Below are 24257 nucleotides of genomic sequence, written 5' to 3' on the forward strand. Positions count from 1 at the left end.
AACAACCTCTTCCATGAGGATCTGACCATCAACTACTTCCTATTACCTGTATCTCCTGTCCATGGAGAGAATCTCCCGGATCTCTGTCAAGCTTGCTACTTATGTCCTCCCGGAGCTTCTGCAGGCAGTTCCGGGCCTGGGAGGGAAGGGCAAGAAGCCTGAGCTTTGGGAAAAGGAAAGAGAGCGTACCACCTCACCCAGCTTTGTGTGTCCATCCCCGCCCCATCCTCCTGTGAGCCAGGTCCTGCCCTCAGCACTGGCTGGGGGCAGGAGGGACCCCAGGCAAGTCCCTCCTACACAAACAGGAAGCCCTGCCTGCCGGAGCGAACATTTTTGTTGCAGAGACACACAATGTGAAAGGCAAACACATGAAACATGTAATATGTTATTACATGATGACAAGGGCCAAGGAGCCAACAAGAGCTATAGGGGAGGGTCAGGAAAAGCGGGGGAAAAAAGACCGGCAGTCTTAGAGATACGTCTGGGATAGTACAGTGCTGCGCACAGGGTAGTCGGTAACTACTGTTGGTGAATGGATTGGCTGACTGATGGAAGGGCGGGAAATGATACCTGACACCAGAGGCCCTGGTGGCACTTTGGGGATGAAGGGAGCAGATGGGAGAGAACCAGACCCTACAAAAGAAGGGAGCCAAAAACATGGGAGGTTCCCACAGAGGGAGGGGGGCCCACCTCCTGGATGTATTGCACCTCACTCTTCAGCTGTTTGATATTCTTCTCATGGATCATCTTATCCCCAGACCGCCCCTTCAGGTACACCTGCAATAAGGAAAACAGCACCACTCAGTTACGGAACCCCCTGGTGAGTTCATGGCACACGGGCAGGCTCATACACTGCTGCTGGGAAGGTAAACTGACTGCCTTTCTGAGTGCCAATTCGATCATTGAAATCAGAAGGCTGAGAACAATACTGACTCTTTGACCTACCCAATCTACTTCCGGAAATTTATCCTAAGGAAATAAATTTAGCCAAACTGGCATAAACACTCATATATATATGTAAATTTATGCAAAAGAAGTTGTAAAAAGAGATTTACACGTTTTTCTCTATACATGCTTGACTCTTTCACAAGTAAGAAAATATTTATTACCTGTATTATAAAAGACATCCATAATGTAGTAACATGTTCAGCAAAATATTGTTTATGACTACAAAAATGGAAACAGACATAATGTCCCACAATGGGGTATTACTTAAATTGTGGTATGTCTATAATAGCATATTATGCAGTCATTAGAATACCAGATATTTACATTTATGGACACAGAAGATGTTACAAACCAACATTAAAGCATTAAAGTATTGGGGGGGGCAAGCAAATTGTAGGACAGAATATATACGATACAATTTAACTTTTGAAAAAATACACACACGAAGGAAAATGTCTGAGAGGATACACAACAAAGTAATAACAACAATGACTACACTGTTAGAATTATGGGGTGGTTTGGCTTTCTTTAAGGGCCATGCAATGACTTTGAATAAGAAACAGAAATTAATTAAAGGCATTCAAATTGAAAAGAAAGAGGAAAAACTATCTCCATCTGCAGATGAAGTGATCGTTTATATAGAATACGCCAAGGAATCCACTCCAAAACTATTAGAGGTTGTAGCAAGGTTGTAGGATATAAGATCAATATACAAAAAAAAAAAACAAAAAACTGTATTTCTAGACACTAGCAAGGGACAATCTGAAATGAAATTTAAAAACAATTCTATTTAAAATAGCAACAAAAAGAAAAAATACTACGTGGATGGAACTAGAGGGTATTATGCTAAGTGAGATAAGTCAACTGGAGAAAGACAAATAGCATACAATTTCATTTATATGTGGAATTTAAAAAAAAAAAAACAGATGAATACTCCCCAAATTGATCTATACTTTCAACATAATTCTTATCAAAATCCAAGCTGGCTTCTCTGCAGAAACTGACAAACTGATCCTAAAATTCATTTGGAAATACAGAGGACTCTGAATAGCTAAAATAATCCTGAAAAATAACAAAATTACAAATACTAATAAATATTAACAAAAAATTTTTTTAAGATTATATTTATCTGTCAGAGAGAGAGAGTGAGCACAAGCAGGGGAAGCATCAGGCAGAGGGAGAAGTAGACTCTCTGCTAAGCAGGGAGCCCAATGCAGAGTTCAATCCCAGGACCCTGAGATTAAGACCTGACCTGAAGACAGACACTTAATGGACAGAGCCACCCGGGCGACTCAGTATTAACAAAATGTTAACAAAAATAACAAAGCTACAGTAATCAAGTCAGTATGGAATTGGCATTAGGAGAGACACATAAATCAATGGAATACAACTGAGAGTCCAGAAACAATAATAACACAATAAAAATACCCTAAACTGATTTTTGACAGGATGCCAAGACAATTCAATGGGGAAAGAATAGTCTTTCCAAAAAATGATGTTGGTATAAATGGAGATCCACATGGAAAAGAATGAAATTGGACCTCTTCCTTATGCCATACACAAAAATTAACCCAAAATGAATTATAGGCCTATTCAAAGGGCTAAAACTATAATTCTTTGAGGAAAATATAGGAATAAATCTTTGTGACCTTGGGTTAGGCAAAACCTTCTTAGATATGTCACCAAAAACCCAACAAAAGAAAAATATACATAAATTGGATTTCATCAAATTAAAAACTTTTGTTTCAAAGGACATCATTACGAAAGTAAAAAAACAAGGGCGCCTGGGTGGCTCAGAGGGTTAAGCCTCTGCCTTCAGCTCAGGTCATGATCTCAGGGTCCTGGGATCAAGCTCTGCTCAGCAGGAAGCCTGCTTCCCCCTCTCTCTGCCTTCCTGCCTCTCTGTCTACTTGTGATCTCTCTCTCTGTCAAATAAATAAAATCTTAAAAAAAAAAAAAAAGAAAGTACAAAACAAAACAAAGAATGGGAAAATTTTTTTAGATATTTCCAAGTCATGTACATCATAAGGGTCTAGTTAGTATCCAGAATATATAAGGAACCCTTATATCTAGAAAATTAAAACACAACTGACTTCTTTTAACAAATATGACAATGTTTTATGTATAATATTCATATACCCAAACCCTTTTTGGCCAATTTAATTAATCATCATTACAAGTCTTTTGGACTATTCACTGCTATTTAAAAATTCAAATATAGCAAAGATAACACCATGGAGAAAGTGTGGCCACATCATCACTTGTACCTACATATAAACTCTTTAAACACAACTGAATTTGTATTTATTTAGTTTTTTAAAATATTTTATTTATTTTTTTTGACAGAGACACACAGTGAGACAGGGAACACAAGCAGGTGAGTAGGAGAGGGAGAAGCAGGCCTCCCATTAGCAGGGAACCTGATGCGGGGCTCCATCCCAGGAGCCTGGGACCATGACCTGACCCAAAAGCAGACCCTTAACGACTGAGCCAACCAAGCATCTCCACAATTGAATTTTCTTTTTAAGATTATTTATTTATTTGACAGAGAGAGACAGTGAGAGAGAGAACACAAGCAGGGGGAGTGGGAAAGGGAGAAGCAGGCTTCCTGCTGAGCGGGGAGCCTGAAGTGGGGCTTGATCCCAGGATCCCAGAATCACGACCTAAGCCAAAGGCAGACACTTAACGACTGAGCCACCCAGGTGCCTCCCAGTTGAATTTTTAGATGGGCAAACGATTTGGATAAATATTTCTCTGGAGAAGATACACAAATAGGCAATCAGCATATGGAAGCATGTCATCAGAGAAATGCAAATGAAAACCGCAAGACATGGCTTCACACGCAATAGGATGGCTATAATCAAAAAGACAGATGATAACAAGTATCAGTAAGGATACAAAGAAACTGGAGCCCTCCTACCTTGCTGGTGGGAGTACAAAATGGAACAAATGTTTTGAGAAAAAGTCTGGTAGGTCCTCAAAAGATTAAATACAGAGTTACCAAATGACCTAGCAATTCCACCCCTAGGTGTGTACCAAGAAAACCGAAAACATCCACATAAAAACCGGCTCTTGAATATTCATAGCAGCATTATTCATAACAGCCAGACAGTGGAAACAACCCAAATGTTCATCAACTGATGAGTGGGTAACAAAATGTGATATATCCATTCAGGGGAATGTTACTGAACCATGAGAAGGATTAAGTACTGACATATGTTACAACATGACTGGATCTTGAAACTATTATGCTAAGTGAAAGAAGGCAGACACAAAGGCCCCATGTTCTAAGATTCCATTTACGTGAGCTGCCTGGAAGAGGCAAATCCACAGAGACAGAGAAAATAGATTGGTGACTGCCAGAAGCAGAAAGGAGTGACCGAAAATGTTCTAGAATTAAGAGTGGTGATGCTCGCACAATTCTGTGAACATACTAAAAACCTGAATTGTACACTTTAACTGAATCGATTGTATGGTATATGAATTATACCTCAAAGAGCTGCTTTTTAAAAAGAAAAAACAAAAATTGCTTTATTTTAAAAAAAATAGTAAGTTCCCTAAACACACCTCCCACCTATCTTCACAACCCCCAGCAGCTAAATATGGATAATGGGATAGGCACCTGGAAAGGTCCTCTCATCCATTCTCTTGCCTGGGGCTGGGTTGCACCAAAGTCACCACACACTGACTGTGGTCTCCTGGTGTTAATTAAGATCTTTGCAGGAAAATACGCAGGAGCTAGCATTCCAGGTCTGGTTCTTCCTAGTCAAACCCTGTGGCAAAGTCAGCTGCTCCCTCTCGCAGGCCTATAAGGAGAGAGAGGAGAGCAAGAAAGAGTGCAGGTGAACTTAGCTTACCTTAATGATCTCCTCATGTCCGTCATTGGACTCCACCAGTTCTGAGGCCAGGGAATGACTGGTCGAGCGGCCAGACACCATGGCATAGGTCTTCCTGCCCGCCTGCCAGAAAGAGAGAGAGAAAAATGGCTCAGAAATCATGACAAGCCCAGAACATGTGCCCCTTGCCCAATGCAGAATACCTGCTCCTCAGAAGATGTAAAGGGTTAGTCTGATTTCCCCTATAAAATTCACTTCAGAACCTCTACCAGAAGCCACACAGCAGCAACACCGGACGGGGAAAATTAGCAGAAACTGCAGGTTAGTTTCACTTTCAGTGGGGTCTCCCCTCGCCCCAAAGCCGTGCGCAATGCTGCGGTCAGGTGGTGTGTCTGAAAGGTGATCCTGAGCAGCAGCAGAGTTGGCTCCCGGCAGCACTGGCATGGGAAGTCAGCAGCAAGGAAGGAGAACTGGCTGAGGGAGAGGCCTCACCCCGCCAGAAACCTCCCTACCTTCTGGGCTAAGTGTTCAAGTTCATCTCCCGTCAGTTCCCTCTGTAGAGTCAGCCTGAGAATGTCCACGTTGCCCTAATAATGACAAGGACAGCAACAATAACCCCTTACCTTCACTGTCCGGGACTAGCCCAGGGACGCTTTTGCCAGCCCTGTGGAGTGGGCCTTCTCAGCACCACTGGACAGAAAAGCTGAGGTCTGAAAGGGGACATTAGCTTGCCTAAGAGCAGTCACTCCTGGGTGGCAGGATGTCCCTGGGGCCTCTGACCATGCTCTTTATGCCACGCCAGAGACTGTCCAGCATGCTGCTCCACGGAGCTCCAGAGGGGCTAGCCACCCTGATCCTCAGATTATAGCACATTGCATGCATGGCTGTTTTCCCAGCCTCGAAGAAGGCACACCCAATCCAAGGTTCCCGCACCTGACAGCCAACCAGGAAGCCACTGATGCACTTTACAAGCCTAGGATACACTTCCTGAACCAAACTATGGGACAGAAGCTGAATCCAAACCTTCCCTCTCCTTTTTTTTTTTAAGATTTACTTATTTATTTGAGAGAGAGTTGGAGGGCAGAGGGAAGGGGAGAAAGGAACCTAAGCAAACTCAGCACTAAGCGTGAAGCTCAATGCAGGGCTCAATCTCACCACCTGATCACAACGTGAGCCGAAACCAAGAGTCAGAGGCTTAACTGATGCGCCCCCCAGGCGCCCCCAAGCCCCTGCTTTTTTTTTTTTTTGAAAGATTTTATTTGTTTATTTGACAGAGAGAGAGAAATCACAAGTAGGCAGAGAGGCAGGCAGAGAGAGAGGGGGAAGCAGGCTCCCTGCTGAGCAGAGAGCCCGATGCAGGGCTTGATCTCAGGACCCTGAGATCATGACCCGGGCGGAAGGCAGAGGCTTAACCCACTGAGCCACCCAGGCGCCCTAAGCCCCTGCTTTTACAAGGCATCCAGAAATTATCCAAATGAAAGAAGGCAAGACAATAGATATCTATTTACAGATGAGTCTAATTTCAAAAGAAGAAGCAGGTTTTCTTGCCTAACTCAAAGAAGGTGTAAAACACAAACTGTGGGTCAAATAGAACACATGGAGAGGGAAATCCTATGGTAAAAGGAAAAAGCAGGTGGTGGAGATCTAGGGAAATAACATTAAAGAGAGGGTCAGCAAGGCAGAGAGGACCCAACCCTGCCAGTCACCTGCATTCTGTGTAGAGCTGGATGGGAGATGGAGCCTTACTGGGCCTCTGGCTTGCACCAGAAAAATCAGGAGTTGGACTAAGTATCTCTAAGGTTCCTCCCAGCTTTGATACCATGAGAGCATGAAAAGGAGTATATGCTTCCCCCAGGCAATGATGGGAAGATGGATGCTGAGCCACCCAAGGACAACAGTGACCTTGAGGTCCAGGAGTATGAATGCCATCCTGCCCTTAATACAGTTTTAAGGAACCCTCCTAACATTCCAAATGTCTGGTGGAACGAAAGGAGGAAGAAAGAATGTGCTCCATGGAGGGAGCTGGGAGAAGCTTCTCCGGGCAGGGAACAGTCCTTCCTGTGCAAAGAGGAGAACTTGGGAGAGAAGAAATCACTCTCTGTGGTCAGATACTTAATTCTCAGTGTTCTCATTATAAAATGGCAACACTACCCTCCAACACTACTAGGGGGGTTTTGCTGAAAATTAACCGAAAGTGTATGGAGGTTGTTCTCTGCCACATAAGAGAAAGGTACTCAAATATTAGCCTCCTCCTACTTCTGGAAATGAACCCAAATTTGGGACAGATGGAAGACACTCCCACATGGCTCTTTGGGCTTCCCAATCCGAGCAATGTAGCTGCTTTTACAAAAACACTTAATTCCTACCAAATACAAGTTAGATCTTTAGTGGGAGCACTTCAGGCCCTCCAGAGCCTGGGTCAACTCACTTCTTCTGTTACTGCTCCTCATTGCCCCCAGTCCAACACATCCCGGGCTTTTCCACCTGGTGACTTTGCTTTCACCATTCGCCTTAAATGTCCTTTCTTCCCATCTTCACATGGGACATCCACAAGGCCCTCAAGAGTTCACACATCTTCCATGACACTTCCCTACCTCCAGTGGGAAACATACCCTCCCTTCCCCGAGCTCCCTCAGCATCACAGGGCCTCCCACGGCACCTGCCTCTCAGTTAGGTTCCAGGAGGAACTGCCCCTTCTGCTAACTCCTTGTGGGCTGCTGTCTGCCACAGTCCTTTACACAGGGAAGTATTTTCTGAATGCATACGAGTACTCCATGACATCTAGGTCAAGAGAACATTACACAAGAAAGAAGAGGAAACGATTTCAAAATAGCCAGAGTGGCTGCCAACTCTTTTTCCCCAGGACACAGACAGGCACTTTGGCTATAATATCCTCTCCATACCTGGAGGCAGTTGGGGAAACCTGGGGCATCCCTCAGCCAAAATAAAGAGGTCATTATTAGCTAATGAAGATCATCAAGTCTGGTTTATTGTATGAACCCAGGCATTCTAATTGAAAGAGCACAGACAACTAGGCTAGATGGGAGCCTATGAAAAGTTACCTCACCCATACATGTTATCAGAATTCCAGGTGGTCAGGAGAAAGTAGGCAACTTGCAAAAGTACTTGAAAAAATAATGGCTGAAAACTTTCCGAATTTTACAAAAGATATAAACCCACAGATTCAAGGAGCTGAGCAAATTCCAAACAGGATGGACCTGTAAATCATGCCAAGACACATCATAATTAAACTTCTGATAACTAAAGGCAAAGAAAAAATCTTTTCAAGTCAGAGGGGAAAAAAAAAAAGATACCTTACTTATAAGGGGAAAACACCCTGAATAAAAACCAGATTTTTCATCAGAAACCAGGAAGGCCAGGAGAAAATGGCACACTAGTTTCCAGGACTGAAAAAAAATCTCTTAATCAACAATCTTATGACCAAAAAATCTTCAGGAATGAGGGGGGAAGTCAAGATGTTCTCAGGTAAAGGAAAACTGAGAGAATTTCTTACCACTATAGCTACACTAAAAGAATGGCTGTCGGGAAGTCTGGGTGGCTCAGTCGGTTAGGTGTCTGACTCATGATTTTGGCTCAGGTTATGATCTCGGGATCGTGAAATCAAGTCCCACATTGGGCTCTGTGCTCTCAGCATGAAGTTTGCTTGTCCCTCTCCTTCTGCTCCCCTCCCCACCCCCACTCTCATGCTCTCTCTCTGGAATGAATAAATAAATAAATAAATAGATAAAATCTTAAAAAAAAAAAAAAGTGGGACATCTGGATGGCTCAGTCAGTTAAGCAGCTGACTCTTCATTTTGGCTCAGGCCATGATCTTGGGGTTCTGGGATCCAGCCCTATGTGGGCTCGGCATTCTATGACAGACTCTGCACTCAGCACAGAGTCTGCTTAGGATTCTATCCCTTTCCCCTCTGCCCTTCCCTGCCTCTGGAACTCTCTCTCCCTTTCTCTCTCTCCAAACAAACAAACAAAAAAGAATGGTTGTAAAAGGTCTTCAAACATAAAGGAAACAATACAAAAGAAAGTTTGGAACATCAGGAAGATAAAAACAACATGGATAGCAAAAACATCGTTAAATACAATAGGTTTTCCCTCTTCTCTTGGGTTTTCTAAAATACGTTTCATGGTTGAAGATAAAATTATGACACTGTCTGATTCAGTTCTAAATGTACTCAGAGGAGGGGCCACCTCAGTGACTTAGCTGGCTGAGCTTCCAACTCTTGATGTCAGCTCAGGTCACCATCTCAGGGTTGTGAGATCGAGCCCCACTCAAGCTCCACACTCAAGTGGAGAATCTATTTGAGATCCTCTATCTCCCTCTCCCTCTGTCCCTTCTCCCACTCTCTCTCTCACTCTCTAAATAAATAAAATCTTTAAAAAAAAATAAAAAAAGAAAAAAGAAAAGTACATAGAGATAATATTTAAATTAATTATATTATGAATGGGAGAGGGTAAAGGAAGTTAAGGTTTCTATATTTCACTCAACTGGTAAAATGGCACACTGGTATACTGTGAAAAGTTTTATTTATATAAGAGTAATACCTCAAGCAATCATTAAAAAGTCTATACAAACAGATAATACTCAAAAACAACAAATGAATCAAAATGGAATCCTAAAAAGCTTTCAAGTAACCCACAGGAAGGCAAGGAAAATAAAACAGATAAATGAAAAATAGAGAACAAAAAACAAAAATGAAATGGCAGACTTACCATGCCAATAATTACATTAAATGTAAGTGGTCTACATACACCAATTAAAAAAGATTGGCAGAGTTGATTCAAAAACATGAATCAATACATGCTGTCTAAAAAAAACCATTTAAACGTAAACATATAGGCAAGTTAAAAGCAAAAGGATGGGAATAGACATATCATGCAAACACTAAAGGACAGCAAAAATGGCTATATCAATATCAGATAAAGTAAATGTCAGAGCAAAGAGAATTATCAGAGACAGAGAGGGTCATATAACGTAAAAGAGTCAATACACAAAGAAAACATAGCAATCCCAAATGGATAAGCACCAAACAACAAAGCTGAAAAATACGTGAAGAAAAAAACTAAAAAACTAAAAGGAGAAATACACAAACCCACAATTATAGTTGGAGACTTCAACATGAATCTCTGAGCAATTAATAGAACTAGGTCAAAATGAGCAAAGATATATAAGAGTTCAACATCACCAACCAACACCATTTAATCAACAGTTATGGAACACTCCCCTCAGTAGCAGAGTAACATATTCTTTTTTATTTTTTTTAAACATTTTATTTATTTATTTGACACAGAGAGAGAGATCACAAGTAGGCAGAGAGGCAGGGGGAAGCAGGCTCCCCGCCAGAGCAGAGAGCCCGATGCGGGGCTCGATCCCAGGACTCTGAGATCATGACCCGAGCCGAAGGCAGAGGCTTTAACCCACTGAGCCACCCAGGCGCCCCGCAGAGTAACATATTCTTTGTATGTACCTACAGAGCATACAGTAAGATATACAATAATTTGGCCATAAAACAAACCAACAAACTTGAAAGAACTGAAATAATACAGAGCATGTTATCTGACCACAGTGGAATCAAACTAGAAGTAACAGAAAGAGAAAATGAAAAATTTAAACACTGGGAAACTAAACAACATACTCCTAAATAATTCTTTGGTCAAAAAGGAAGTCTCAAGGGCACCTGAGTGGAGACGACTCATTTAAGAGTGGTTGACTGTCTGACTTCAGCTCAGGTTATTATCTTGGGGTCCTGGAATTGAGCCCTATATCCAGCTGCACGATCAACAGGCAGTCTGCTTCTTCTTTCCTCCCCTCTTCCTATGTTCCTCCCCCTACTTGTGTTCATTCACTCTCTCGCTCTCAAATAAATAAAATAAAAATAGGGCACCTGGGTGGCTCAGTGGGTTAAGCCTCTGTCTTCAGCTCAGGTCGTGATCTCAGGCTCCTGAGACTGAATCCCACAACAGCCTCTCTGCTCAGCGGGGAGCCTGCTTCCCCCTCTCTCTCTGCCTGCCTCTCTGCCTACTTGTGATCTCTCTCTGTGTGTCAAATAAATAAATAAAATCTTTTAAATAAATAAATAAATAAAAATTTTTAAAAAACAGTACATACTTACTAATGTAAAAAAAAGGAAGTCTCAAGAGAAATTTTAAAAATCATTGAACTTAAGAAAAATGAAAACACAAAATGTCAAACTTTGTGGGGCATATCTAAAGCAGTTCGGTGGCTCAGTCAGTTAAGCATCTGCCTTTGGCTTGGGTCATAATCCCAGGGCCCTGGGATTGAGCCCCACATTGGGCTCCCTACTCCGTGGGGAGTCTAATTCTCCCTCTCTCTCGGCCCCTCACACTCACGCTGCTCTCTCTTTCATAAATAAATGAATAATTTAAAAAAAAATAAATAAAGCAGTCTGAGAGGGAAATTCCTAACACTAAATGTATACATTAAAGGGGCACCTAGCTGGTTCAATCGGTAGAGCATGAAACTTTCTCTCTTCTTTTTTTAAAGATTTATTTATTTATTTATTTTAGAGAGAGAGAGAAAGAGAAGAGAACACAGGAGTAGGGGGAGGGACAGAGGGAAATAATCTCAAGCAGACTCCCTGCTGAGCAGGAGTCCCATGCTGGACTTGATCTCACTACCAAGAGATCATGACTCAGGTGGAAATCAAGAGTTGAATGCTCAATTGACTGAGGCACCTAGGCGCACTGAGCACGCAACTCTTGATCCGTCAAGGTCATGAGTCTGAGCCCCACACTGGCCATATAGATTACTCTAAAAAGTAAATAAATGCATATATTAGAAAAGAAAAAAATCTCAAATCAACAATGTAGGCTTCTCACTGTTAGATAAAGAACAACAAATTAAACCCAAAATGGGCAGGAGGAAGGAAATAATAAAGATAAGAGAAGAAACGAATAAAATTTAACACAGAAAAGACCAAAGACAATTTTTTTTAAAAGAAAGGAAAGCAGGGGCGCCTGGGTGGCTCAGCTGGTTAGGCAACTGCCTTCAGCACAGATCATAATCCTGGAGTCCCAGGATTGGGTCTCGCATCCAGCTTCCTGCTCAGCATGGAGTCTGCTTCTCCCTCTGGCCCTCTCCCCTCTCATGCTCTTTCTCTCTCAAATAAATAAATAAAATCTTCAAAAAAAAAAAATGGAAAGAAAAAAAATAAAAAGAAAGAAAAACAAACATTACAGACCAGTATCTCTCATGAACATAAAGTTCTGTTCCTTATTATTTTGTTAGAATATGGCTAAAAGACACGAAAATACATTTCACTTTAGAAGATATATAGATGTGAATAAGCACATAAAAAGATGTTCACTGTCACTGAGGTGATACAAATCAAAACCACAGTGAGATACCATTATACACCTATCAGAATGGCCAAAACAAAAAACAGTGACACCACCGAATACTGACAATGTGGAGAAATTGGATCCCTCACACACTGCTGGTGGGAATGTAAAGTGACAGCCACTTTGGGGAAGAACAAAAATGTTGGCAGTCTCTTTAAAAACCATACAAATACCATATGACCTAGCAGTTGTACTCCTGGACATCTATCCAGGAGAAATGAAGACTTATGTTAACACAAAAACATGTACGCTAGTGTTTATAGAAGTTTTGTCTGTAATACTACAAAACTAGAAACAACCCAGGTACCCTTCAATGCAGACAACAAACTGTGGTGTATCTATATCATGGACTACTTACTACTCAACAAGACAAGGGAACAAATTATTGTTTGTTTCCTATTGTTGTACGCATCCCTATTGATGCATACATAAATTCCTGGAGAATTATGCAAGGGAAAGAAGCCAATCCCAAAAGGTTACATACTGCATGATTCCATTCATTTAAGGTTATTGAAATGAAAAAATTATAGAAATGAAGAACTGACTAGTAGTTGCCAGGAGGTAAAGAGAAGATGGGTGAAAAGGAAGTATGTGTGAGTTTCAACGTGAAGTGTCTTTGTGGTGATGGACATATGCTGTATCTTGACTGTATGAAGTACATTCTGGTTGTGATAGCATGCTGTAGTTTTGCAAGATGGGATGGGGAATCTCTATTATTGCTTATAACTGCATGTGAATCTACAATTATCTAATAAAAATTTAATTAATACTTTCAGGGATAAAAACTGAAGACTATAATGGAGGAAATAAGTACTTATAATCCTACTACTTCAAAATAGCCACTATTAAAATGTTAGCATATTCCTTATAATTTTTCTACATAATTTTTTAAAAACATACTACTGTACAAAGTTATATACTTGCTTTTTCCCTTTCATATTTCATCATTAATTTCCATCACACTCAACATTCTTCAAAATTGGCTTTTAGTGGCCACTAGTATGCCACTGAATAGATTAAACCAAATAAACTTAGGTTTCAAACTAAGCTCCTTCCCTTGCCCCCACTTTTGTAGATTACTGTCAAGTTCTTTTTATTTCTTACATATTCATTTTTTTATTTCAGAAAATATGTTTTCTTTTGACAGTTAGAACGAGATGATACACAACAGTACCTAGATCACCACCAAATTTATTGCCTGGTCCATTACCCCTCAAGCCCAGTTGGCTTTCTCTCTTCTTTGCAGAAAAAGAATCACCTTTGGAACAGTTGGACTTGTGCTCAAACACTGACACTGGCTTTCATTTGTTGTGTGTATTGATTTATTCTCCCCCTTACTAGTTGGTAAGATGGACAGCATGATGCTTAAGTGAAAACACGGTGATTAAAACGCAGATAAACAAAAGTTTCAGTTCCTCAAAATTTGATGTAATGCTCCTCTTCAAAATAACTGCCATAGTATATGCTTATAAGCTAAAGTAAAAGTGTCTCATTGGAAAAAGATGTATATTAACTTCTACATCACACCATATCACAAATATCAATTTCAAGTGGATTGCCTATTTATTTATTTATTTTAAGGACTGTATTTATTTATTTGTCAGAGAAAGAGAGAGCAAGCACAAGCAGGGGAAATGGCACACAGAGGAAGAAGGAGGCTCCCTGCTGGGCAAGAAGCCTGATGCGGGACTTGATCCCAGGACCCCAGGATCATGACCTGAGCTGAAGACAGCCACTTACCCAACTGAGCCACCCAGGCGTCCCTGGATTGTAGAGTTAAATGTAAAAAGCAAAAAAAAAAAAAACAAAAAAACAAAAAAAAAAACTTCCCTATAAAAAATTTGATAAGTTGGACTACATTAAAGTTTTGAACTTTTGTTAATCAAAAGAGAGTACATGATAATCCACAGAGAAGGTATTCACTCTGTATTTATCTGGCAAAAAATATTCAGAATACATTAAGAATTCCTATAAAACAAAAAGACTAAATACAACATGGCATCCTGGACTGGATCTGGATCAGAAAAAGTGTATTAGTGGAAAAACTGGCAAAGTCCAAATAAAGCCTGTACTTTAGTTAATAGTCTCGTATCAACATAATTTTCTTAATTATGACAAAGGCACCATGGTTATGTAAGGGGTTAAAATTGGAGGAAACTGAGCAAAGATTGTATGAGAATTCTCTGTAATATCTTTGCAACTTTCCTAAAAACTTAATATTCCAGAATAAGAAGTATATTTAAAGAAAGAGAGAAAGAGCAAGGAGGGAAAGAAAGGGAGAGAAAACAGGTGCCCAACAGAAAAATGGGCAAAAGACTTCAAAAGACACATCACATAAGAGGTTATCCAAATGGTCAATAAACATCTGAAAAGGGTTAAGTCTCATTAGTCATCATCATCAAAGAGTTAGACACTAACCGCAAGACAATACGACAAAATCCCCATCAGAATGACTACAAATGAAAACAAAAAAACAAGTGTTGGGGGCTATGGAACCATCAGAACTCTCCTATACTGACGGTGAGATTGCTCGTGACCATAATCTTCTTGGAAACACCTACCAAAGATGAACATCTACAAACCCTGTAACATAGTAATTCTAATCCCATTTATCTACTCAACAGAAATGTATACCTATGTTCCCCCTAAAAACAAAAAAATTCTACCCATAAAAAATGATACTAGATTGTTCACAGTAGCATTTCTCCTAATAGCCAAAAATTAGAATTTATCCAAATGTTCCAGAATATAAAGAATAGGGACACCTGGTTGGCTAAATTGGTAGAGCATGTGACTCTTAATCTCAGGGTCGAAAGTTTGATGTACAGATTATTTAAATACATACATACATACATACATACATAAAACCAAAAAAATTTTTTAAGACTTTATTTATTTGAGAGAGAGAGAGAGAGAGAGAAGCAGACTCCCTGCTAAGCAGGAAACCCAATGCAGGACTCAATCCCAGGACCCAGAGATCATGACCTGAGCTGAAAGTAGACGATTAACTGACTGAGCTACCCAGATGCCTCTTTATTTTTATTTATTTTTCTTCTTTTTTAAAAGACTTTATTTTTTCCAGATTTATTTATTTTTAGAAAGAGCAAGCACGTGGGGGAGGGACAGAGAGAGTATTAAGCAGACTCTGTGCTGAGCACAGAATCCAACATGGGGCTCCTTCTCACAACCCCGAGATCACAACCTGAGTCAAAAACCAAGAGTCAGCCCCTTAACCGACTGCACCCCCCAGACACCCCCTAATGATTTTATTTTTTAAAGATTTTATTTATTTATTTGAGAGAGAGAGAGACAGCAGGGAGAGAAGAGAATCTCAAGCAGACCCCATGCTGAGCATAGAGCCTGACACGGGGATCAATCATGACCTGAGCTGAAACCAAGAGTCAGACACTTAACCAACTCTACTACCAGGGGCCGCTAAACATTTTATTTTTAAGTAATCTCTACACCCCCAACCCTGGGATCAAGAGTCACATGCTCTTCCGACTAAGCCAGGTGCCCCTAAAACCCCATTTTTAAAGATTTTATTTATTCATTTGTCGGAGACAGAGACAGTGTGAGCACAACCAGGGGGAGCAGCAGGCAGAGGGAGAAGCAGGCTCCCTGCTGAGCAGGGAGCCCAATGTGGGATGATCCCAGGACCCTGGGACCACGACCTAAGCTGAAGGCAGACGCTTAACGACTGAGTCACCCAGGCTCCCCAAGTAAAAGAATTCTGACACAGAAGTATACTATACAATTCCACTTACATAAAAAGCATAAAAACAAGCAAAACTAATATATACTTTAAAAGTCACGATAGTGGTTATTCATGGAAGATGGGGGAAGGTACTGACTAGAAGGGGATAATGACTAGAAGCAGGGGTTTCTGTGGTGCTAATGATTTGTTTCTTCCTCTAGATGCTGGGTCAAGGAATATGTCCAGTTTGTGAAATTAACTGACTGTACGTTTACGGTACATGCACTTTTCTGTATGTATGTCATTGTTAAATAAAATCTCCTAAAAAAATTAAAATTCCCCATGGCATTAAAGTCCCCTCAGAATTAGGCTTATCACTGTCTATACCACATAATGTCTTGACTCTTCCCACTACCCTACTTGTACCCTATACTCTATCCCAAACTTTCCCGATCTAATAGTAGGAAGGCAACCAAACCCAAATCTCTTACAGTTGATGAGTCCTGCAATGCAATATGTTTCTCACCTCCCCATGAATGCACAGGTTGCTTTCTCTTTCTGGGTCCCTTCCCCTCCCTTCCCTCTTTGGAGAATTCTCAGTTCAGGCATCCCTGCTCCATGGGTCTCACCCCAGCACTCCTCAGTCAGAACCTGCTCTCTGCACTCACTGCATACATATCGTACGCTGTAACAATGATCCCCCTTATAACTACTTATTTATGCATCTCCCCCAGTAAAGTCATAAGCTTATTTAGCACAGTGTCTGACCTAAGTAGGTTCTCAAAAAATACACACTGCATCAATTCCAGATGATGAGACCGAGGATCTCCCCAATTCCCTCTCTTTTGAGAAACTCAAACTTCTCAGTGTAGTGAAGCAATAGGAAATACTGGGAAAAGCAAACACAAAAAGAGGGGAAACAAAAATAATGAGCAAATTCTAAGAAAGGTAACTCTAAGAAGAAATATAAGTAGCTAATAGACTAATGAAAAGATACTCTGCATGGAGAAAGAAGGTAGCTACATTTGTGAGCACAGCATAACATACAGACTTGTTGAATTACTCTGTTGTACACTTAAAACTAATGTCATATTGTGTGTCAATTATAATTCAATTAAAAAAATGATATAATAAAATTTAAAGTTTAATGAATAAATAAATCAGTTGGTAGACAGAAGGGTCATATGGATTGATAGATAAAGGTCAGGTTTGGTCTGAATATAGGGAGTCGGGTCAGTTAAGTCAAGTCATTCACTATCAAGAACTATGTTGTCCAATGTGGTAGCCATTAGTCACATGTGGCTATCGACCACTTGGAATGTGGCCAGTCCAAATAGAGATGTTCTGTACAAAGACACAGTACAAAAAATTGAACAATTTCTTTTTATATTGATCACTTGGATTGATAATCTTTGCATATATTGGGTTAAATAAAATCTATTATTGGAAAAAATTTTAATGTAAAAGTTAAAAATATATAAAAGATGCTCAACCTCACCAGTAATTAGGGAAATGCTATAAAACAATAAGGAGTTATCATCTTGGGGAGAATTTCATTAAATTGTAAATTTAAGAAGTGTAGGGGTGCCTGGGTGGTGTGGTCAGGCAAGCCTCTAATGCTGGGTTTCTGCTCAGGTGATCTCAGGGTCCTGAGATGAAGCCCCATGTCAGGCTCCACACTCAGTCTTTGGAGTCTGATTGGGAATCTCTCTCCCTCTCCTTCTGCCCCTCTCACTCATGCTCTCTCTCTCTCTCCCACTCTCAAATAAATAAATAAATCTTCTTTAAAAAGGAACAACAACAACAAATAATAATAGTAGTAGGAGTAGGAGCAGCAGTAGTAAAGAGGAGAGGTGCCTAGGTGGTACAGTCAGTTAAGTGTCTGGCTCTTGGTTTCCGCTCAGGTCATGATCTGGGGACTGTGAGATTAAGCCCTACATCAGGCTCTGCACTCAGCACAGAGTCTGCTTGAGATTCTCTCTCCCTCTTCCTCTGCCCCTCCCGCTCATGCTCTCTCCCCTCTCTCTCCCTCTCTCTAAAATAAATAAATAAATATTTAAATTTTTAAAAAGAAGAGGGGGCGCCTGGTGGCTCAGTTGTTAAGTGTCTGTCTTTGGCTCAGGTCATGAGCCCAGGGTCCTAGGATCATGCCCCACATTGGGCTCCCAGCTCAGTGGGAAGCCTGCAATTCCCTCCCCCACTCCCCCTGCTTGTGGTCCCTCTCTTACTCTGTCTCCCTCTGTGTCAAATAAATAAATAAAATACTTTAAAAATAAATAAAAAATTAAAATTAAAAAAAGAAGCATAAAAAGGAAACAAGCAGATGTATGCTCACAGCAGCATCTGGGCAACAGCCCAGATGATCGGCTGACAACAAAATGGATGAATAAAGTCTGGCCTATTAGTACGATGAACTAGTATTCATCTGTGAACATAACTGAATTACAGCTTCATGTATCAACATGAATGAATCTCCAAATTAGTGGTAAGTTTAAAAGCAGACTATAGAAGGGGCACCTGGCTAGCTCAATTGGAAGACCAAGAGAGTCTCAATCTCAGGGTCATGAGTTTAAGCCCCACATTTGGTGTAGACATTATTTAAATTAATTAACTAATTTTAAAAAAAAACAAGCTAGAGAATATCATGAATATAAAGTTCAAAACATGCCAAACCAAGCACTATATCACTTGTCTATGTAGGATAAGTATAATAAAGAACAAAGAAATAAACACAAAATTCGAGACAGTGATCACTTCTGTGGAGGAAGCAGAGCATTATGAACTAGGAAGGAGGACCCCAGGGGCTTCAGAAAGATTGGTAATGTTCTATTTCTTAAGCTGGGTGTTCAGTGCACAGCTGTCCATTTTATTGCTTTGCTTTAAAACTTCCCATATACTCAAGCCTTCTTTCTGGCTCTCAGTAAAGCAATGGACTTTTCCTCATGTAAATCCTGCAGAAATAGCATCTGCAGACCAACAAATTGGCAAATATTAAAGATACTGGGGCACCTGGCTGGCTCAGTTGGTTAAGCGTCTCCCTTCAGCTTAGATCACGAATCTAGGGTCCTGGGATTTAGCTCCACATCAAGCTCCCTGCTCAGCGGGGAGCCTGCTTCTCCCTCTCACTCTCCCCCTCCTCTCTGCTCGTGCTCTCTCTCACAAAATAAATAAATAAGATCTTTTAAAAAAAAATAATAAAGATACCGATAAGGTCCAGGATTAGTCTCATGTATTGTTATAGAGAGTGTAAGTTCATACAAGGATCTTGGGAAGTTAATTTGGCAATATTAATAAAAAGTATTTGCATATTTTGTAAACCTTTTGACCCAGTAATTCCACTTTTAGGAAGATGCCCTATGAAAATCCCAAAGATACATGTATAAAACGGTTGACAGCAGTACTGTTTACAAGAGTTACAAACTGGGAACAGCAGAACTACCTTCCAGTAGGTGCGTGTATGGTATCATCCACACTGCGGCATATTACACTGCTGGTAAATAAACTTTTATTTATGTAACAGAAAATGATTTCCAAGATAAATCAGGAAAAAAGCAAGGCACTAAGTCATAAAAAAAATTGACTTCCTATTTATTTAAGTACATATATATATACACACACACTTATATGTTCATAGTAATTGCCAATTCCTATATATAACAAATACTATGTGCTGATACCTACTGGGCTCTGTGCTAAGTGCTTTAAATATATTAACTCATTTAATACTCACAATAATATTATATGGCAAATGTTATTATCAACATGCTTATTTTATGGAAGAGAAAACCAAAGCCCAGACGTTAAGTATCTTGCCCCAGGCCATATAACTAGCAAAGGTCAGAACCAGGATTCAAACCCAGGTCCTGTGGCTCTAGAGTCTATGTTCCCAGCCACCATGCCACAGGGCATTTCTAGAATGTAAGCGAATGGGAAAGGCACTGAATGTATACACATTAAACAAGAGGAGGACAAAGGACAAAAGTCCATGCTTCTACAGTGTTTTAAACTTGAGGAACAGAAAATGTGTTTGTAAAAAAAAAAAAATGTGTTTGTGCAGCACTGGTCTAGTGAAACACATAAATTAAGAGAAGGCAAGAAAAAGCGCTGGAGCTGGAGGTGGGGTCTGAGTCAAACTGACACCTATTAACCCTTGAGCAATCACTTTATCTCTCAGGGCCTGTTTTCTATCTGCAAAATGGTAGTGATAATAGTACCTTGCCTACATTTAAGGCAGGACAGGTAGAGATGGTAGGATAGTGTGAAAGTGCTTGGCGAACCATAAATCACTTCACAAAGGCGAGACAGCATTACTTTCCCAAGGAGCTCTAGGAAGACACAGGGAGGAGGGTGGGTGAGCCAAATTGTCTAAATGAAGCCTGTGAACAAATCTAGAGTTCTCTGCCACCTCAGCCTCCAGAACCAGAGAATCCAGTCTGCAAGGCCATGAACCTCAACCTACACTCCAGCCCAGAGCTAAGGAGGGAAACCCAGGCCCATCTCTGCTTGGTGCCATTAGTTATTTTCTGGAGCTGGACTCATCTCAGGGCTAGGAGAAGGTTCCAGGGACCTTTAGGAATACCCCAAAATGTCTAGCAGGGAAGTCCCACTGGAGACTCCCTGAAAGGCAAGATAAGAAGTAGAACCTTCTCTAGGGAAAAAGTAGCAGCTAATCACAAGGTAAGCAGCCTCTAACCTCATAAACATTCTTGGGGAGAAGCCCAGCCACCTCCAAATTACAGGCAGCCTCTCGCTTCTGTTCAAACAAATCTCTAGCTGTGAATCACTCCTGAGAGCAGGGAGGGAATAAACACATAGCTGAGGGGTTAGAGATCAAGACGCTGTGGACAAATGATAGGGAGATAAAGAGGGAGGTCCCAGAGGTTCTCACACCCTGGGCTCACGTGATAGGGGACAGATCTATGGGAAATTATGTTTCCCTTGCTGGCACTCCGCAGGCTGCTATGGGGACCGTGAGCATGGGCGGCAGGTGAGGGTCGAGGCTCTTTCTAGGACGTAAGGGCAGTAGAGACAGTCCCTGAGCTGGAAACCAGCATCCTTAATTCTTCACTCCATAACTCATTCCTCCCATCATTCTGTCCCTCAGTCCTATCCCCTCTCCTGCCCAAAACGTACATGGTCTCTCAAACAGTTGTGACAGCCACCTCAAGTTTCCCCTTCTGAGAAATGGGAATAGCCAGCCCCTTGAAACACTGGCTCCCAAGAGGCCAGCATAAGGCCAGATGGGGTGGTTGGGGCTTACCCTCTCTTGGCTGCCACCCTACTCTCAGGTTTTGGACAGTCTTCGTTCTGGCCTCTCTAGGCCAGAGATGGCCCTTTGTTAAGTATGACACAAAGAATTATTCCTCTCCTCCTCACAGATTAGCCAACAAAACAGGTGTTTGCTTTTTGTCTGGCTACCTGCCCAGAGGCATGGCCTGGACAAGCACTATGCAGAGGGCTGACCAGGTGATTGGGAGGTGAAATGAGAAAAAGGATTTGGGGTGGCACTCTAAATGGGGCAGCCTTTCTCATCACCTGGAGACCTGGCACAGGCATCCGCCAGGGCAGAACAGGCCTAATAGTGAATGTGTACAAGGAAGAGGGGGGCTCCTGAATGCTCTCGAATGTGAAGGAGACACCCTTTTGCTGAGCTAGACACTCTCCAAGAAACCTGCCAGGTACCCAGCCAGCCTGGGATGGAGGGGCAGTGCCCCCTCCTCCCTCTTGTCATTTTATCATTTTTTGCTTTTGTGGCCCCAGACCCTAGAAGATCCTTTCCTTTTTCTTCCTTCATCTACCCATCTCCATCAGACCCTGTATTTTTTTCTCCTCTTCCTGTCCCTGCTGGCCAGGCTTAAATCTAGGCCACGAACTTCCCTGGTACATACCTATTCCCCTAACTAAACCTCCCCACCCCTAAGAAACAAAAAAGGATTTCACAAGACTCTGCATTGTGACCCAAAGAGGCATGTACCATAATTACAGGCAGGCGGGGAAGCTCGCCTCACCTGCTCTGAGCACATGTGTCTGGAACGGAAACCATCTGAGTGAACACCCCATCCCCCACCCCAGAAAAACATGGCCAATGCCGGCGCCAAATGCCAGGTGATTGGGTAAGCCTCCTAATCCCAGATCCTCTGGCAGAGCTCAGGATTTCCCAAATCCCTGGCAGGCTTGGAGACATCAGCTGTAGTGCACTAGAAAGTAAGAATCTGGCAATGAATGGGGGAGCTGGAATGGTGTGAGGAGGAATTTACAGGCTGAGCTTGAGTGGAAGGAACAGGCAGGCAGTCACCAAACTTGAAAAGTTCCTCTGCCCAGGAGTTTCTTCCCTACCCCAGGTGTCACAGAGGCAGGGCTCTCACCATTTTGAATTCATTCATTCCTTTGGAGTAAGTATCAATGAATCCTCTTTCAAAATCCACTCCTAGGTGTGTCTCTCCAAAAGAAATTAAAGAAATTAAAATATATGTCGATATAAAAACTTCTAAGTCGATGTTCACAGCAGCATTATTCATAATAGACGAATAACAGAAACTATCCAAATGTCCATGAACACTCATCCCCGACGAGCATATGTGATAATATATCCATACAATAGAATATCATTGAGCTTTAAAAAGGAATGATGTACAGGGGCATCTGGGTGGCTCAGTCGTTTAAGCGTCTGCCTTCAGCTCAGGTCATGATACCAGAGTCTTGGGAACGAGCCCCAGTGTCAGTCAGTCCTACTCCCTGTTCAGCAAAGAGCCTGCTTATACCCCTCCCTCTGCCCCTGCCCCTCCCCCTCCACTTGTGCTCTCTCCTTCTCTCTCAAATAAAATCTTTAAAAAATAAAATAAAACAAATAAAATAAAATAGAATGAAATCCCAATTCATGTTACAACATGGATCAACCAAAAGGACATCATGCTAATTGAAAGAAGCCAGTCACAAAGGATCACATATTATATGATTACATTTACATAAAATATCTAGAACAGGAAATCTCAGAGAAAGAAACCAGTAGTTGCCTAGGGCTGTGGGGGGGGGGGGGTTGGGGGGAGCAGTTAAGAGAAAATGGGGAGTGACTGCTAATGGATCAGGATTTCTTTACAGCTAGACAAAATGTTCTACAATTGATCGTGTTGATGACTACACAACTCAGTGACGACAATAAAAGCCACTGAATTATACATTTTAAATGGGTTATTTGTGCAGTCTGTGAATTATAGCTCATTAAAGTAGTTACAGAAAAATCAGGCCCAGAGTAAACCTTCAATAAATCATAGCTTTAGTTAAGAAAAATTTGGGGGGCACCTGGGTGGCTCAGTGTTAAGCGTCTGCCTTCAGCTCAGGTCAGGATCCCAGCGTCCTGGGGGATGCAGCCCTACAATGGGCTCCCTGCTGGGCGGGGGAGGGGGAACCTGCTTTCCCTCTCCCACTCCCCCTGCTCATGTTCCTGCATTCGCTGTCTCTCTCTCACTGTCAAATAAATAAATAAAATCTTTTTAAAAATTTTTTTAATTTTTTTAAAAGATTTTATTTATTTGCGAGAGAGCATGAGTGAGGGGCAGGCAGGGAAAGGGAGAAGCAGGCTCCCTACCAGGGAGTCCAATGCGGGGCTCAATCCCAGGACCTAGGGATGATGACCTGAGTGGAAGGCAGGCACTTAAATGACTGAGCCACCCAGGCACCACCTCCCCCCTCAAAATTTTAAAGGAATGGAACTCAGGAAAGACTTGATATTAAACTAATTCAGCTTCTGAGATCCTAAAGGAATAACACCTATTCCAGGGTAAAGACAAAGGTTCAGGCTGTAGCTGATGAAAAAATTCCAAATCCACCCAGGTGTTGTTTAGAGAAACTCTCTGGCCAAGACTGATCAAGACAAAAAAAAAATTAGAGAGGCGCCTGAGTGGCCCAGTTGGTTAAGCAACTGCCTTCGGCTCAGGTCATGATCCTGGAGTCCCAGGATGGAGTCCTGTGGACTCCCCCGCTCACCAGGGAGTCTGCTTCTCCCTCTGACCTCTCCCCTCTCATGTTCTCTCTTTCATTCTCTTTCTCTCTCAAATAAATAAATAAAATCTTTCTTTAAAATTAGAGATGATGGGGGGCGCCTGGGTGGCTCAGTAGATTAAGGCCTCTGCCTTCAGCTCGGGTCATGATCCCGGGGTCCTGGGATCGAGTCCCACTTCGGGCTCTCTGCTCAGCGGTGAACCTGCTTCCCCCTCTCTCTCTGCCTGCCTCTCTGCCTACTTGTGATCTCTGTCTGTCAAATAAATAAATAAAATCTTTAAAATAAAATAAAATAAAATAAAATTAGAGATGAATAAAGTGTAAATATTCTGAGGAAGGGTAATGTTGATAGATTACTTAAAGGCAATCACCTTACCAAAGAGTCCAGAGCATCATGGGAC

The 24257-nt window shown here is 41.6% G+C and overlaps 1 protein-coding gene across 7 annotated transcripts in view; it reads right to left on the reverse strand.

The window, feature by feature from the left end:
• TUFT1 (tuftelin 1) overlaps window positions 1–24257 on the reverse strand; it is a 48817-nt gene that overhangs the window by 18700 nt on the left and 5860 nt on the right. For 2 of the 7 annotated variants that reach the window (XR_013966719.1, XM_080801769.1), the window contains exons 2-5: window positions 5297–5371; window positions 4806–4907; window positions 691–777; window positions 47–136 (exon numbers count right to left, since the gene is read on the reverse strand). Coding sequence is in view for 6 of the 7 variants with exons in the window: in XM_080801769.1 (XP_080657895.1) it covers window positions 47–136; window positions 691–777; window positions 4806–4907; window positions 5297–5371 (354 nt within the window). In the remaining variant the exon portion in view is untranslated. Of the gene's footprint in view, window positions 1–46; window positions 137–690; window positions 778–4570; window positions 4908–5296; window positions 5372–24257 lie in introns of those variants that run through there. The other 5 variants (XM_080801770.1, XM_080801771.1, XM_080801774.1 and 2 more) reach the window with 5 other exon arrangements.

This window comes from Martes martes, assembly GCF_963455335.1.
Source record: "Martes martes genome assembly, chromosome: 4".
Lineage (NCBI taxonomy): Eukaryota > Metazoa > Chordata > Mammalia > Carnivora > Mustelidae > Martes > Martes martes.